This window comes from Colobus angolensis, unplaced genomic scaffold (genome assembly GCF_000951035.1).
Source record: "Colobus angolensis palliatus isolate OR3802 unplaced genomic scaffold, Cang.pa_1.0 Scaffold21, whole genome shotgun sequence".
NCBI classification, from domain to species: Eukaryota; Metazoa; Chordata; class Mammalia; order Primates; family Cercopithecidae; genus Colobus; species Colobus angolensis.
Genome location: NW_012115266.1, coordinates 4,449,000 through 4,462,940, shown reverse-complemented (window position 1 = coordinate 4,462,940; position 13,941 = coordinate 4,449,000). Strand labels below are relative to the sequence as shown.

Below are 13,941 nucleotides of genomic sequence, written 5' to 3'. Positions count from 1 at the left end.
CTGGTAGATATCAAGGGCAGACCAAGGTGGGGTTCAGGTAGAACCGGGTCCTCTTCCCCGCAGGACTGCTCCCTTTTCAAGCCTTTATCTGAAGGGTATTGCCTGCCATTTCCCACCATATGGCCAGAGACTTCCAGGTCTGGTGGCTCCTACATTTATCAGGCTTGTCCTTGGCAAAAGCCTTTCTCTGGACCTCAGTTGCTCCAAGGCGTAAAGAGATGACACCTGTCTAAGGTGTTTTATGAATAAATGAGAGCGCGCTAGTGGAACCGTTGCCCAGGGCCCAGGGCTTAGCAAGTGCCCCATAAAGTAGTGGCAGACTCTTGAGCATCTGCTGTATACTGGCAGAGAAGTGGACGCTAGCCCTCCCGGTTGGTCTGGAAGGCAGGCACAGGTTTCTTAGCCGAGGAAATAGCCTTAGAATCAGCACTGCTCGGGGCTGACCGCCGCCAGGCCTGAAATCCCCGCTGCTGCGCTTCCCGCCGCAGATAGCTCCCGGCCGGCCCCGCCCCCAACATGGCCCCGCCCCCTGCATGGCCCCGCCCCCAGGCGGAGCCGGCGCCAGGAGCTGTAGCGGGAGAGCGTCAGCGGGACCCCAGCGCGGGCGGCGGCGGCTGGGCGGGAGCCCCAGAGGTACTGGCGGGAGCAAGGGACGGGAGGCACTGCTGTCGGGCCCGTCAGGGGAGAGGGCCTAGCCGTGGGCCCGGGTGATGTGTATGGGAGTGGGGTCCTCGCCACGTTCGCCACCAGCACCCTCCCAACTTCCCTCCGGGCTCCAGTTCAGTCCCGAGTCAGTATGTCCAGCCCCCTGTCTCTGGCCAGCCGTTCCTACTTCCTCTGTGTGACGGCTTAGCCTGGCCAGCAAACCGGTGAGTGGAGGCGGCGGCTCCTGACTCCTGGTGGCGGCGCTGTGACCCCCCTCCCCCTCAACACTGCAAGTGTGTGCGGGGCTCCCCCTTATTCTGAAGCTCGTTTTCTCCTTAGGCGGCCTCCACCCCAGTCCCTGGCCTGGCCTGGGAGGAAACATCTGTCGCATCCCCTGGCAGCCGAAATGGGGTCATGACCTCCAGATGTGCTGGGAAGTGGCCAGCTCCTCCTCCTGGGGCAGCCAGGCCTTCCGGATCTGTGGGGGCGGGGCCGGCCCTTCCCCCCACCCCTAGTGACACAGACCCGGAGGAATGTCCTGGCCTCAATGGACCCTGTGTGAAGCTTCAGGGTGGGGGGCAGAGCCCAAGAACACCCCTCAAGGCAGCGCCAGAGCCTGGCATTGAGCCACAGCAAGAGGCAGCCCACAGGCTGGGTGCACACATGCACAGAGCTCACTTCCAAGCGTGCAGAGCTCAGCCCGCACAGAGCAGGGCTTGCACAGACCCCCGCCCTCATGCCCTCCTGCTCCTTCACACACTATAGCCCAGGCCGGAGCGCTGGATGTGCCCAGAGCTTGGCTCATGGAGCCAGGGGCTGCACCCGTCACACACAGATAGCTAGCGACACTCACCTCACTCTTCTCAGTCTCTCAACAGCCTTGGGAGGGGACAGAAATAGTTAACCCCAGGTTTCTGTTTTGTTTTGTTTTGTTTTTGAGACAGAGTCTCGCTCTGTCGCCCAGGCTGGAGTTCAGTGGTGTGGTCTCGACTCACTGCAACCTCCACCTCCCAGGTTTAAGCGATTCTCCTGCCTCAGCCTCCCGAGTAGCTGGGACTACAGGCACGCACCACCACGGCCAGCTAATTTTTGTATTTTTAGTAGAGACAGGGTTTCACTGTGTTGGCCAGGCTGGTCTCGAACTCCCGACCTCCGGTGATCCCCCCCCACCTTGGCCTCCGAAAGTGCTGGGCTTACAGGCCTGAGCCACTGTGCCCAGCCAGTTAACCCCATTTTAGAGATGAGAAAACAGAAGCTCAAAGTCAGCGTGGGAGTTTATTCAGGAGAAACAAGGTAGAAGGCACCTGGGTTGGGGAGCCGACCCTTGCTTGGTTCTGGAGGCCCCAGGCAAGGGGTGTGTGGAGCCCCTCCTCCACCGGCCCAGCCCTGCATGATGTCGCTGGATGCTGCATGAAGACCCACCATTAGATGCCTGTACCCCCAGTGGAAGGTCCCCAGCTCCCTGTCCTCACTGCCTACTCCATCCAGGTCTTGCCTGGGCGTGGCTTCCCTCAAGTTCTCCCACCAACATTTGCACCTGCCTCTGGCGTCACATTTCCGCACTTAGCAGGTCCCTGGGGCTTTGGGTGTCTCAATCTTGCATCCTGTGAGACCTTGAACCTCAGCCCAACACCCACCTCCCAACACCTACGCACACAGACAGCAGTGGGCAGGTGCAGCCCTGCTTAGGCCCTGAAGATGAACAGACCCAGGCTCAAATCCTAGCTCTGACATGGAATTGCTTCAGGCAAGAGCATCTCTTCTGGACCTCATTTGACCATCTGTCACATGGGGTTCAGACCTCCCTGTCTGCATCAGTGAGACCAGGTAGGCAGAGGTCCCTATGGGTCCCTGTCATTGTGACTCCTCTTGCACCCAAGCCTGGGCACAGTAGCCTGCAAGAAGGTGAGCTGGCCTGTCCTTCAGGCCAGGGTGACTGGGGTCCCGTGACAGCTGCTGTGACCCCAGCACCTTCCTCAGGATGTGGGGGCCTGGCGGAGGGCTAGGCCCACAGTTGGGGCTACTTCCGGTGCTGAAGGAAGTCCTCTTGCCATTCCTGCTGCCCTGCCGTTGCCCCCCTGGGAATCCATGTGTCCTTGTGGTATTGAGGCCTTGAGGTCCAGGGCACTGAGATCAGACCTCTCTGGGTGATCAGCTCTCCAGGGACCCTGAAGGAAGTGGGAGGGGCAGGGAGGAAGGTCTCTGGGGACAGGACGTCCTCCCTTTGTTAAGTGGGCAGGACCCAGACACCAGTGGCCCCTGGGTTTCCCGTCCCAGGCAATACAAGTCATCTGTCCAGTTGGGCTAGGTCCTGGTGGGACCCTTACTCTGGGCCCAGGCCAAAGCTAAGGTGTGTGGGTGGCAATTGGGGGACCCTGGAAGCCCCAGGACTGCCCAGGCTCCAGGACCCTCAGGGCCAAGACCCAACAGCCCAGCCTCTAGCCCTGCCCAGCTAAGCCGGGGAGGGGGCTGAAAACCTCAGCCCTAGGCAGACAAGGAAGTGGCCTGGAAAGCGGAAGCAGCTTTGATGGTCTCGGAGGGGGCCGGAAGCCAACGCGGGTGGTGGAGGACCAGGCTGGGGGCCTGGGTTCCTGTTTTTTGCCCAGGCCCCTCTGAACAGCCCCCTCCTCCTTCAGGGCAGGAACTGCTGCCGCAACCTCCGGCTGGGCACCAAACACCCGTGCCCGCCAATGCGGCCCAGCCCCTGGAGAGTCAGGCCCACAGAACATGCCCATGTGGGCTGGCGGTGTGGGGAGCCCTCGGCGGGGCATGGCCCCTGCGTCCACGGATGACCTCTTTGCCCGCAAGCTGCGCCAGCCAGCACGGCCCCCGCTGACACCGCACACCTTCGATCCGAGGCCAGTCCGGGGCCCGCTCCTGCGCAGCGGCAGTGATGCAGGTGAGGCCAGAACCCCCACGCCAGCCAGCCCCCGTGCCCGTGCCCACAGCCACGAAGAGGCCAGCCGCCCTGCAGCCACTTCCACCCGGCTCTTCACTGACCCGCTGGCACTGCTGGGGCTGCCAGCCGAGGAACCAGAGCCTGCCTTCCCGCCAGTGCTTGAGCCTCGATGGTTTGCCCACTATGACGTGCAAAGCCTGCTCTTTGATTGGGCTCCGAGGTCTCAGGGGACGGGGAGCCACTCAGAGGCCAGCTCTGGGACCCTGGCTTCAGTGGAGGACCAGGCTGCCAGCTCGGACCTGCTGCATGGGGCACCTGGCTTTGTGTGTGAGCTCGGGGGTGAGGGTGAGCTAGGCCTGGGTGGACCAGCATCCCCACCTGTGCCCCCTGCACTGCCCAACGCGGCCGTGTCCATCCTGGAGGAGCCACAGAACCGAACCTCGGCCTACAGCCTGGAGCATGCAGACCTGGGTGCTGGCTACTACCGCAAGTACTTCTATGGCAAAGGTGAGGAAAGGCAGTTCCAGGGAGGGGAGGAGGGGTGCTGAAGAAAAGGGCCCTGTCACCTGCAGTGCACACAGTAGGGCTCATGAACTGTCCATTTTCTGTAAAGTCCCTGGCCCTGGGAGGGCTCAAGAGCTGAGCTGGGGTCCTTCTGGACCCACTTTCAACGACCTTCTTAAGGCTAATCCCTGGCCCCTCACCCCCAGCCAGGGCTGGTCCTTCTGCCTCCATCTGGTTCAGCCTGGGGAGAGATTCCCTATGGGCATTTCTGTGGGGTGAAAACTCAGGCCCCAAAGCCCTGCATCTGTGAACCTTGTTCTCACCTGCACTGCAGAGAGGGCTCCAGGACACAGAAGACAGAATGGGGGCGTGGTGGGCGGGGCCAAGGCAGGATTTAGGCCTGGGAGCTGGCCGCGTGGATCTAGGTCTGGGTCTGGGTCAGGGTCCACCTCTGGATCGGGGTTGAGATCAAGATGTTGAGCTCGGGGCTACAGAGGGGCGGGACTTAGTCTAGGGCCAGCATTTGGTGGTGAGATGAAGCGTAGGGCGGAGCTTAGTGATGCGCGTGGTCGAGCGGGGGCGGGGCTGCCAGCGGGCGGAACCAATCATTTTCTTCGGCGCGGTCCCCCAGAACATCAGAACTTCTTCGGTATGGACGAGTCGCTGGGCCCGGTGGCAGTGAGCCTGCGGCGGGAGGAGAAGGAGGGCAGCGGAGGGGGCACCCTGCACAGCTACCGCGTCATCGTGCGGACCACGCAGGTGGGCCGGGATCGCGGGATCAGGACGTGCGTTGCCTCCCCGACACCCTGTATGCATCCTGAGTTCCCCTACACCCCTTCCTCAGCTCCGGACCCTCCGTGGCACCATCTCGGAGGACGCGTTGCCGCCGGGGCCCCCACGGGGTCTGTCCCCAAGGAAACTTCTGGAGCATGTGGCGCCGCAGCTGAGCCCCAGCTGCCTGCGCCTGGGCTCAGCTTCACCCAAGGTACCACGGACGCTGCTCACACTGGATGAGCAAGTGGTGAGTGACCGGCCGCGGAGCCCACAGCCGTTTAACTGGCCCCAGTCTGAACCCAGCCTGCCCAGCTCCCAAACCCCTAGCCTTGACCCTGATCCTGGGCTGGGTGGTGACCCCAGGAGAGCTACCTTTTCAGAGAGAAAGTATCAGAGGTCATCTGGAACCTTGCTTCTCAAAGTGAGCTCTGTAGACCAGCAGTATCCACATCATCTAGAAATGCAGATTCTGGGGCCCCAGCCCAGACCATCTGAATCAGAGTCTGCTCTTTATTTATTTATGTATTTATTTAGAGATGGAGTCTCGCTCTGTCACCCAGGCTGGAGTGCAATGGTGCAATCTCAGCTCACTGCAACCTCCACCTCCCGGGTTCAAGCGATTCTCCTGCCTCAGCCTCCCGAGTAGCTGGGATTACAGGTGCGCACCACCATGCCCAGCTAAGTTTTGTATTTGCAGTAGAGACGGGGTTTTACCATGTTGGCCACGCTGGTTTCGAACTCCTGACCTTGTGATCTGCCCACCTCCGCCTCCCAAAGTGCTGGGATTACAGGCGTGAGCCACTGCACTCAGCCCAGAGTCTGCATTTTAAAAAGATCTTCACAGCCCTAGATGCCCTGGTCTGACTCACCCCACCGGTCCTGCAGTTCCCGCATCATTCCTGGCCAATTTCCCCCACAGCTCCTGCTGGGTTTCCTCTCACATGTGGTGCTCCAGCTTCCTGGAGCGGCTCCTTCCATCCCCCACTCCATGCTGAAAGCTGCCTATTGGCTGAGTCTCCTCTGTGTCATTCAACCCATCAGTCATTCAACAAACATTTCTTAGACCTTCTTGGTGCCAGGCCTCAGACTGGATGCTGGGGGCAGGTCTAGACCAGGTGCTTTGCTTGAGTGGCTCACAGCTGGGTGGGAGAAGGAGACCCAGAGAGAACTGCTGAAATACAGGAGCAGGATAACGCTGAAAGGGGAATGTTGAGGGCTCCATGGGCCACAAGGGTAGTGCTGAGAGCCCTTCTTTGGCCAGGGTTTTCCAGGAGGGAGAACTTTGCTCCAGCCTGGATAAGCAGGTGTTTTCCAGTCAGAAGGAGTAACTTGTGCAAAGGCTTGGAGAATGAGAGCATGGCACAGCAGGCAGTCAGTTCCGCGTGGCTGGGGTCGGGAATGTGGTGAGGGGCTGGGGAGAAGCTTGCATTTGTTACCATGGGCACTGGGGAGCCATGGAGGGATCCAATGCAGGTCTGAGAGGGGCAAGTCTCTGGCTGCAGCATGGGGACTAGACTGTATGGGGGGGCGGGGAGGCCAGGCTGAAGGCTGTTGCAGTTGCCCAGGCTAGACACAGTGGCATCGATAATGGAGGTGAAGAGGAGGTGACCCAAGAGGGACTGGGTAGTCATGTGGCTGACTGGAAGAGGCGAAGTGCTAGGATTCCCCAGCTTCTTGGCCCCCAGGAGTGGTGCTTTAAGGAGGAGGAGCAGGGTGGAGGAGTCACAGCAAGGTAAGACATTAGGCAGCTGGAGAAAAGGGCCTGGGGTTTGGTAGGCTGGTCTGAGTGGGAGGCAGAGATGGGGGTGTCATGCCTGCTGCAGCCAGGGAGTGGGAGGAGCATGGGTGGAGAAAAGGCCCAGGCAGAAGAGGACGGGGTCCCTGGGGCCCTAGGCAAGGTGAGTTTCCAGCTATCCTCAGTGCCAACTGCGGCCGGGAGGGTGCCAGGATGAGGCCACATCTGCGGTCCATATGGGGAGTGGGAGGTGCAGGGGGTTGGGAGGAATGAAATGGAAGTGGGGACTGTGAGTGCAGACGAGTTTAGTTGTAGAAAAGGGAGGTGACTGCCGGAGGGGAGCCTGTGCTGTTTGGAGGAGCTCAGAGCACCTTGAGCTGGGCACAGTTATCCAGTTATCCGCAGAGGGAAGAGCCAGGAACAGAGGGCACAGAAACGAGAGCATGGGGGGCAGAGGTGGTGCCTGGCTCAAGGCCTGAAGGGGCTGGGGTGGGGGTGCTTTGGATTCAGGGGTGGAGAGGACAGTCCAGCCTTGAGATAAGGAGGATGATAATGTGTATGTTTATTGGAAGGGTTCTTTCTGTGAATCACCTTCTCTACTGCCACATGGGAACCAGCCTCCTCCCATCCCTTCCTACCTGTGCCCTCCCAAGCACGAGGAGCACAACAGACTGTACTCACCTGACAGGCAAGGACACAAGTGGCTCAGAGAGGGCTGGTGCTCAGCCCCCAGGCCAGTGTCACATCCATTCCCTAAGAGCTGGTGGGGTGGGGCTGTGGGGGACTGAGACCTATGCCTTCTGTCTCCTACCCACAGCTGAGTTTCCAGCGCAAGGTGGGCATCCTGTACTGCCGGGCGGGCCAGGGCTCGGAGGAGGAGATGTACAACAACCAGGAGGCGGGACCAGCCTTCATGCAGTTTCTCACCTTGCTGGGCGATGTGGTGCGGCTCAAAGGCTTTGAGAGTTACCGGGCCCAACTAGACACCAAAAGTGAGGCCCAGGGGCAGGAGGGGTGGGAGCAGATCTGTGCTGAGGGGGTGAGCACGAATTGCCTTGTCACTCCTTTGTCCGTACAATCCTGGGGCTGGGGGCTGGAGAGTTCTTTGTGTGAGCTGAGGATCTGAGTCAGGGCTATAAGGGTCAACCTATGGGCTGAGAGGAGGGGCTGGGACTGTCCCTCAAGGCCCAAGTACCCTACTGCCTGAGCTAGGGCTAAAGTGGTTTGGGGGCACTACCCCTCCACCAAACACATTCCAGCAGCTCAGCCTCATGGAAGAGAGGTGCCCCTGCCTCCCTGGTGGAAGGGGCCCCAGGACCCCTGGGAGGTGTTGTACTGAGCACCCCGTGCCTGCCTTTCACTTTCCCAGCATGCCACACATGCTTGGGCCTGGAGTGACACCTGTTCTCCTAGGACACCTGACCCTGGCCTCTCTCTGAGACCCCTTCTCATTTCTGTCTTCATTCTATTTCAACGCTCCCATCCTGACCCCCCTTCACTCTGGCATGGGGCTGGAGCCTGTGGAGGGAGGGGAGGAGGGGCACCCAGGGATGAGGCCCTTGGATCTCACTGGCTGGGCATTGGCTGGTGGCATGACTGGTTGTCCACTTGCTGTTTGGGGCACAGAGGCTCCTGTGTGCAGACAGGAATGGCAAGTTCAAGTCACTCAGATTCCCCTTGTTTTCTCCTTCTGTATCCCTAACTCCCTGGCCACAGCGGATTCCACAGGCACACACTCCCTCTACACCACGTACCAGGACCACGAGATCATGTTCCATGTGTCCACGATGCTGCCTTACACCCCCAACAACCAGCAGCAGGTGTGAGGGGGACCAGCGTAGGGGTGGGGCTTCCGGGAACCATGGAGGGTCCTGCATGGTCCATGACATTTGAGCTTTGGCTGGAGCTCTGTTGGCCCCAACAACCCACCCCTCTGGTGGCCCCTTCCCAAAGACAAACACCCTAGGTCTTCACCAGGGGCAGTGGGGGAGCCATTGGTGTCTTGGCTTTCTCCTGCTTGAATAAGGAGGGGTTTGGGGCACGGAAGGCCTCATCACGAGCCCCAGCTATCCAACCCCCAGCTCCTGCGGAAGCGTCACATTGGCAACGACATTGTGACCATCGTGTTCCAGGAGCCTGGCAGCAAGCCCTTCTGCCCCGCCACCATCCGCTCTCACTTCCAACACGTGTTCCTAGTGGTGCGGGCACACGCGCCCTGCACACCGCACACCTCCTACAGGTGGGCACCGGTGTGGGCCCAGGTCTCCCGTGGGCATGGCGTCCTGCTACCCCTCACTTCCACCTCCCTTCCCGCAGGGTGGCCGTGAGCCGCACGCAGGACACCCCAGCCTTCGGGCCAGCTCTGCCTGCTGGCGGAGGCCCCTTCGCGGCCAACGCCGACTTCCGCGCCTTCCTGCTGGCCAAGGCGCTGAATGGCGAGCAGGCGGCCGGCCACGCACGCCAGTTCCACGCCATGGCCACACGCACCCGCCAGCAGTACCTGCAAGACCTAGCCACCAACGAAGTGACCACTACGTCGCTGGACTCGGCTTCACGCTTCGGCCTGCCTTCCCTAGGTGGGAGGCGCCGGGCAGCCCCTCGGGGCCCGGGCGCCGAGCTGCAGGCAGCAGGCTCACTGGTGTGGGGTGTGCGCGCTGCGTCCGGGGCGCGGGTCGCCGCCGGGGCTCAGGCGAGCGGCCCCGAAGGCGCCGAGGTGCCCTGCCTGCTGGGCATCTCGGCCGAGGCTCTGGTGCTAGTGGCGCCGCGGGACGGCCGCGTAGTGTTCAATTGCGCCTGTCGCGACGTGCTGGCCTGGACCTTCTCCGAGCAGCAACTGGACTTGTACCACGGCCGCGGGGAGGCGATCACGCTGCGCTTCGACGGGACCCCCGGCCGAGCCGTGGGCGAGGTGGTGGCGCGCCTGCAGGTGAGCCTGAGCGGGAGACTGGGGCACCTGCGCGCGGCGGGGCGGAGCCTGCTTTGGATCCCTCCCTCCGCCTTTGTCCCCCACTCCTGCGGAAAGTCGAAGAGGGCAGAGCCAGCCCTGGGGCTTGGCAAGGCCGGAACTGGTGCCCTCGAGTAAGCGACTTCTGGTCCTCATCCCTCGGGCGGTGGCACACGCGACCCTCGGGGGCTGTGGAACGTTCCGTGTGGCCTGGGACGAAGTCCAGGGGGCGGGCGCTGGGGAGGCCCCACCTCCCGACAGCCCCGCCCACTCGCCCCGCCCCGCCCTCAGCTGGTGAGCCGCGGCTGCGAGACTCGCGAGCTGGCGCTGCCCCGCGACGGTCAAGGCCGCCTGGGCTTCGAGGTGGACGTCGAGGGCTTCGTCACGCACGTGGAGCGCTTCACGTTCGCCGAGACGGCGGGGCTGCGGCCCGGGGCGCGCCTGCTGCGCGTGTGCGGCCAGACGCTGCCGAGTCTCCTGCCCGAGGCCGCTGCCCAGCTGCTGCGCTCGGCGCCCAAGGTCTGCGTCACCGTCCTGCCCCCCGACGAGAGCGGCCGGCCCCGCAGGTCAGGGTGCCGGGGACGCGGGGAGGTGGGAGGGCCGGCAGTTGGCCACCGCGCAGTCTGTGCCTCCCGGGTCGCCATCAGCAGTTTCAGGAACCCCGTGTGGATACCTTTCCTTTTAGAAAGAATCTCCGGTCTCTTAGCCCGTCTGAACCTTTCTCTCTCTCTCTCTCTCTCCTTCCTTCTTCTCTCTCTCTCTCTCCCCTCTCTTCCTCTCTTCTCTCTCCTCTGTCTCTCTCCTCTCTCTTAATTTTCTTTTTTTTTTTTTTTTGAGACGAAGTTTCACTCTTGTTGCCCAAGCTGGAGTGCAATGGCGTGATCTTGGCTTATTGCAATCTCCGCCTCCCGGATTCAAGCAATTCCCCTGCCTCAGCCTGTCTTGTAGCTGGGATTACAGGCACGCACCACCACGGCCAGCTAATATTTTGTACTTGTAGTAGAGACGGGGTTTCACCATGTTGGCCAGGCTGGTCTCGAACTCCTGACCTCAGGTGCTCCACCCGCCTCGCCCTCCCAAAGTTCTGGGATTAAAGGCGTGAGCCACCACGCCCTGAACCTCTTTCTTCATATGTAGAATGGGACCAGTTAAGCGCGTTGCTCCCACTGCTTAAAAGATCAAATAGCCCCGACTATCTGTTTTTTTTTCTTTTTTTTTTTTTTTTAAAGTGTTGACACCTGCCCCCCTGCCACCACCACACACATTACACACTATTGATAACTTCCTGTGCTAAGCCAGGGGTAGGCAAACATTTTCTGTAAATGGCCAAATAATAAATATTTTAGGCTTTCTGGACCATCTGGTCTCTGCCGCAGCTACTCTGTCGTTGTAGGTAAATGAATAAATAAATGTGCCTGTATCTCGCTAAAACTTTACAGACACTGAAATTTGGATTTTATATGATTTTCACTTATCATGAAATATTATTTTGATTTTTCCACTAGTTAAAAATGTAAAATCCGGACTGGGCGTGGTGGCTTACACCTGTAATCCCAGCACTTTGGGAGGCTGAGGCAAGTGGATCACCTGAGGTCAGGAGTTCGAGACCAGCGTGGCCAACATGGTGAAACCTGTCTCTACTAAAAATACAAAAATTAGCCAGGCATGATGGCAGACGCCTGTAATCCCAGCTACTCGGGAGGCTGAGGCAGGAGAATCACTTGAACCCAGGAGGCGGAGGAGGTTGCAGTGAGCTGTGATCACGCCACTGCACTCCAGCCTGGGCAACAAAAGCAAAACTCCATCTCAAAAAAAAAAAAAGGTAAAATCCATGCTTAGCTTGCAGTACAGCAGCTGGCACATGTGCTTTAGAAAAGAAAAGGAAAAGGCACAGGTTGGATTTGGCTACAGACAGTACTTTTGGGATTTAAGCAATTTAAACATCTTATTTAAACCCTCACAGCACACTAGGAGGTTGGTACTGTTATCCCCATTTCACAGATGGAGAAATTGATGTTCAGAGTGATTTGCTTGGGATATACAGGGGCAGCACTGGAATCTGAACCATGGTCTGGAAAAATGGCCAGTAACCAGGCAGTCATTTTTCACTGTTGTCTGGAAGCTGGGGAGCTCTCCTGCTCCTGGTAGTGAGCCGGGCTAGGGGTGGGGCTGGTGATGCAGGACGCTGGGGACTGGGGAAGTCCTGCCTGACCCTGTCTCCCTCCACAGGAGTTTTTCGGAGCTGTACATGCTGTCTCTGCAGGAACCCAGCCGGCGGGGGGCCCCAGAGCCTGTGCAGGATGAGGTCCAGGGGGTGACCCTGTTGCCCACCACAAAACAGCTGCTGCACCTGTGCCTGCAAGATGGTGGCAGTCCTCCAGCGCCTGGGGATCTGGCTGAGGAGAGGACCGAGTTCCTGCACAGCCAGAACTCATTGTCACCACGCAGGTGCACATTCTTGGCCTTCCCTCTCCTCCAGGCCTCTGGGAAAGCGGCTTCCCTTTCTGAGCCACCCCTGCTCTCCCCAGCTCCCTGTCAGATGAGGCCCCAGTCCTGCCCAACACCACCCCGGACCTCCTCCTGGCCACCACGGCCAAGCCATCAGTACCCAGTGCTGACAGTGAGGCACCCCTGACCCAGGTGAGCAGAAAGCAGGCTCTGGAGCCCAGTGGCACAGTGGTGACAGCGGGCATCACTGAATCCGTATCCACTTCTGTCGCACAGGACGGGCCGGGCAGTCCCAGTGGCTCTGAGGACAAGGGCACCCTGGCTCCAGAGCTGAGGGCCTCCTTTCTGCCACGTACCTTGTCTCTGCGGAACTCCATCAGCAGGAGTGAGTCTGGACCCAGGAGAGCAGGGGAGGGGTCGGGGGGTGCTTCTGGGCTTCCCCAGCTCAGCCTGCTCCTTGTGCCCACAGTCATGTCGGAGGCAGGCAGTGGGACCCTGGAGGATGAGTGGCAGGCCATCTCGGAGATCGCCTCCACTTGCAACACCATTCTGGAGTCGCTGTCCCGAGAGGGTGAGGCCACCAGCGTGCTGCAGTAAGCCTGGGCAGTGCTCTTGCCCCCTTTCTGACGTGCCCACCTGATCCCTCTGTCCCCACAGGACAGCCCATCCCAGAGAGCGGAGACCCTAAGGGAACTCCAAAGTCTGATGCTGAGTAAGCTCCCCAACTCCCCACAGCCGCTTTACCTGCCCACATGACCCCCCACTTCATGCCTGTCCGCTGGGGTGGAGCTCTGTCCCGGCTCTGCCGCCACATATGCCTAGAAGACCGGCGGGGCCCCTCTCATTAGGTGGGGCTGAGAGTCAGCTGGTGCGCTGCGCCCTGCCTTGGTCCTGCTGAGTCTTGACCCCCATGTCCTCAGGCCAGAGCCTGGGAACCTCTCAGAGAAGGTCTCTCACTTGGAGTCCATGCTCAGGAAGCTGCAGGAGGACCTGCAGAAGGTGAGGGGTGGGCTGGGCTTGGGGGGAGTCACAGGGTTGCCCCAGGAAAGGGGCTGGCGGCTCTGACTCTTGTCTTCCCCGGCCACCCCAGGAGAAGGCGGACAGGGCAGCCCTGGAGGAGGAGGTGCGGAGCCTGAGACATAACAACCGACGGCTGCAGGCAGAGTCTGAGAGCGCAGCCACACGCCTGCTCCTGGCCTCCAAGCAGCTGGGCTCTCCCACCGCTGACCTGGCCTGAGCCACCTGGGACCACCTGGGCCCCTGAGGGCACCGTGGTCACACTGGGCCCTTCTCAGGAACTCTCCCTGCGCAGAGGCGCGTCTTAGCACTGCCCCCTCCGCAGCCCCTTAGTGGGTGGCCTCCACCCCTTCCCTGTTTGTAAATATTCTGTGGAGAAAAGAGGACTTCAGGGAGTGAAGAAGCCACTGCTGTCTGCGTCTGAATGTGTGTCCAAGATAGGGCAGGGCAAGGGGTTTTGCCTCCAGAGGCCCCAGCCAAACTCCTTGGAGCAGTCAGGACAGGCCCTGGGAACACTGGCTCAGAGATGGGCTGGCACTCACTGAGGGGTCCCTGAGGCCAGGCCACTGCTTGGCTTCTCTCCCGTAACGTTTATTTGGTTCTGCGGGGAAGCAGATGGCCACAGCCCACACCTACCCTGGCCATGCATCACAAGGCCCTGCACCTCGGTGCAGGCCTCATTCTTCTCTCTGAAGCCACTGAGCCCCCAGGCCTCGTCCTCTCTCCACCCACCTGGCCACTTCTTGCAGGGCCCAATTCCAGAGGTGGTGGCATCTCCGCCTCAGTTGACTGGGGCTGTTTCCGTGTCCTGGAGGAGATGGGCCCTTGACCCGCTTCTCTCCTCACCAGCCTATGGTCCTCTAAGTGGCATCAAGTCCAAACTTGGACTTTGTCTAAATCCTTTGTTTTCTGGACCTGAGACCCAGACAGGGCAGACTTGCCCAGCATCTCATGCCTATTCCAGTCCCTTCCTAG

General features: G+C 60.4%; 1 protein-coding gene across 3 annotated transcripts; it reads left to right on the top strand.

The window, feature by feature from the left end:
* The first annotated feature begins 547 nt into the window (after positions 1 to 547).
* Positions 548 to 13,381, top strand: SIPA1 (signal-induced proliferation-associated 1). 3 transcript variants are annotated; one of them, XM_011942495.1, is made up of 17 exons: positions 2,317 to 2,472; positions 3,282 to 4,051; positions 4,680 to 4,807; positions 4,893 to 5,069; positions 7,375 to 7,549; positions 8,274 to 8,377; positions 8,639 to 8,796; positions 8,874 to 9,081; positions 9,388 to 9,483; positions 9,793 to 10,067; positions 11,731 to 11,949; positions 12,030 to 12,141; positions 12,226 to 12,334; positions 12,419 to 12,520; positions 12,607 to 12,661; positions 12,870 to 12,948; positions 13,040 to 13,381. In XM_011942495.1, exons 2-17 carry the CDS (start codon positions 3,373 to 3,375, stop codon positions 13,184 to 13,186), a joined length of 2,823 nt encoding a protein of 940 aa, XP_011797885.1. In that variant the 5' UTR covers positions 2,317 to 2,472; positions 3,282 to 3,372; the 3' UTR covers positions 13,187 to 13,381. The 3 variants fall into 3 exon arrangements, with proteins under 3 accessions (XP_011797883.1, XP_011797884.1, XP_011797885.1); XM_011942493.1 differs by lacking the exon at positions 2,317 to 2,472 and adding an exon at positions 548 to 633 and having other exon boundaries at positions 8,874 to 9,483; XM_011942494.1 differs by having other exon boundaries at positions 2,240 to 2,746; positions 3,252 to 4,051; positions 8,874 to 9,483.
* The last annotated feature ends 560 nt before the right edge of the window (positions 13,382 to 13,941 follow it).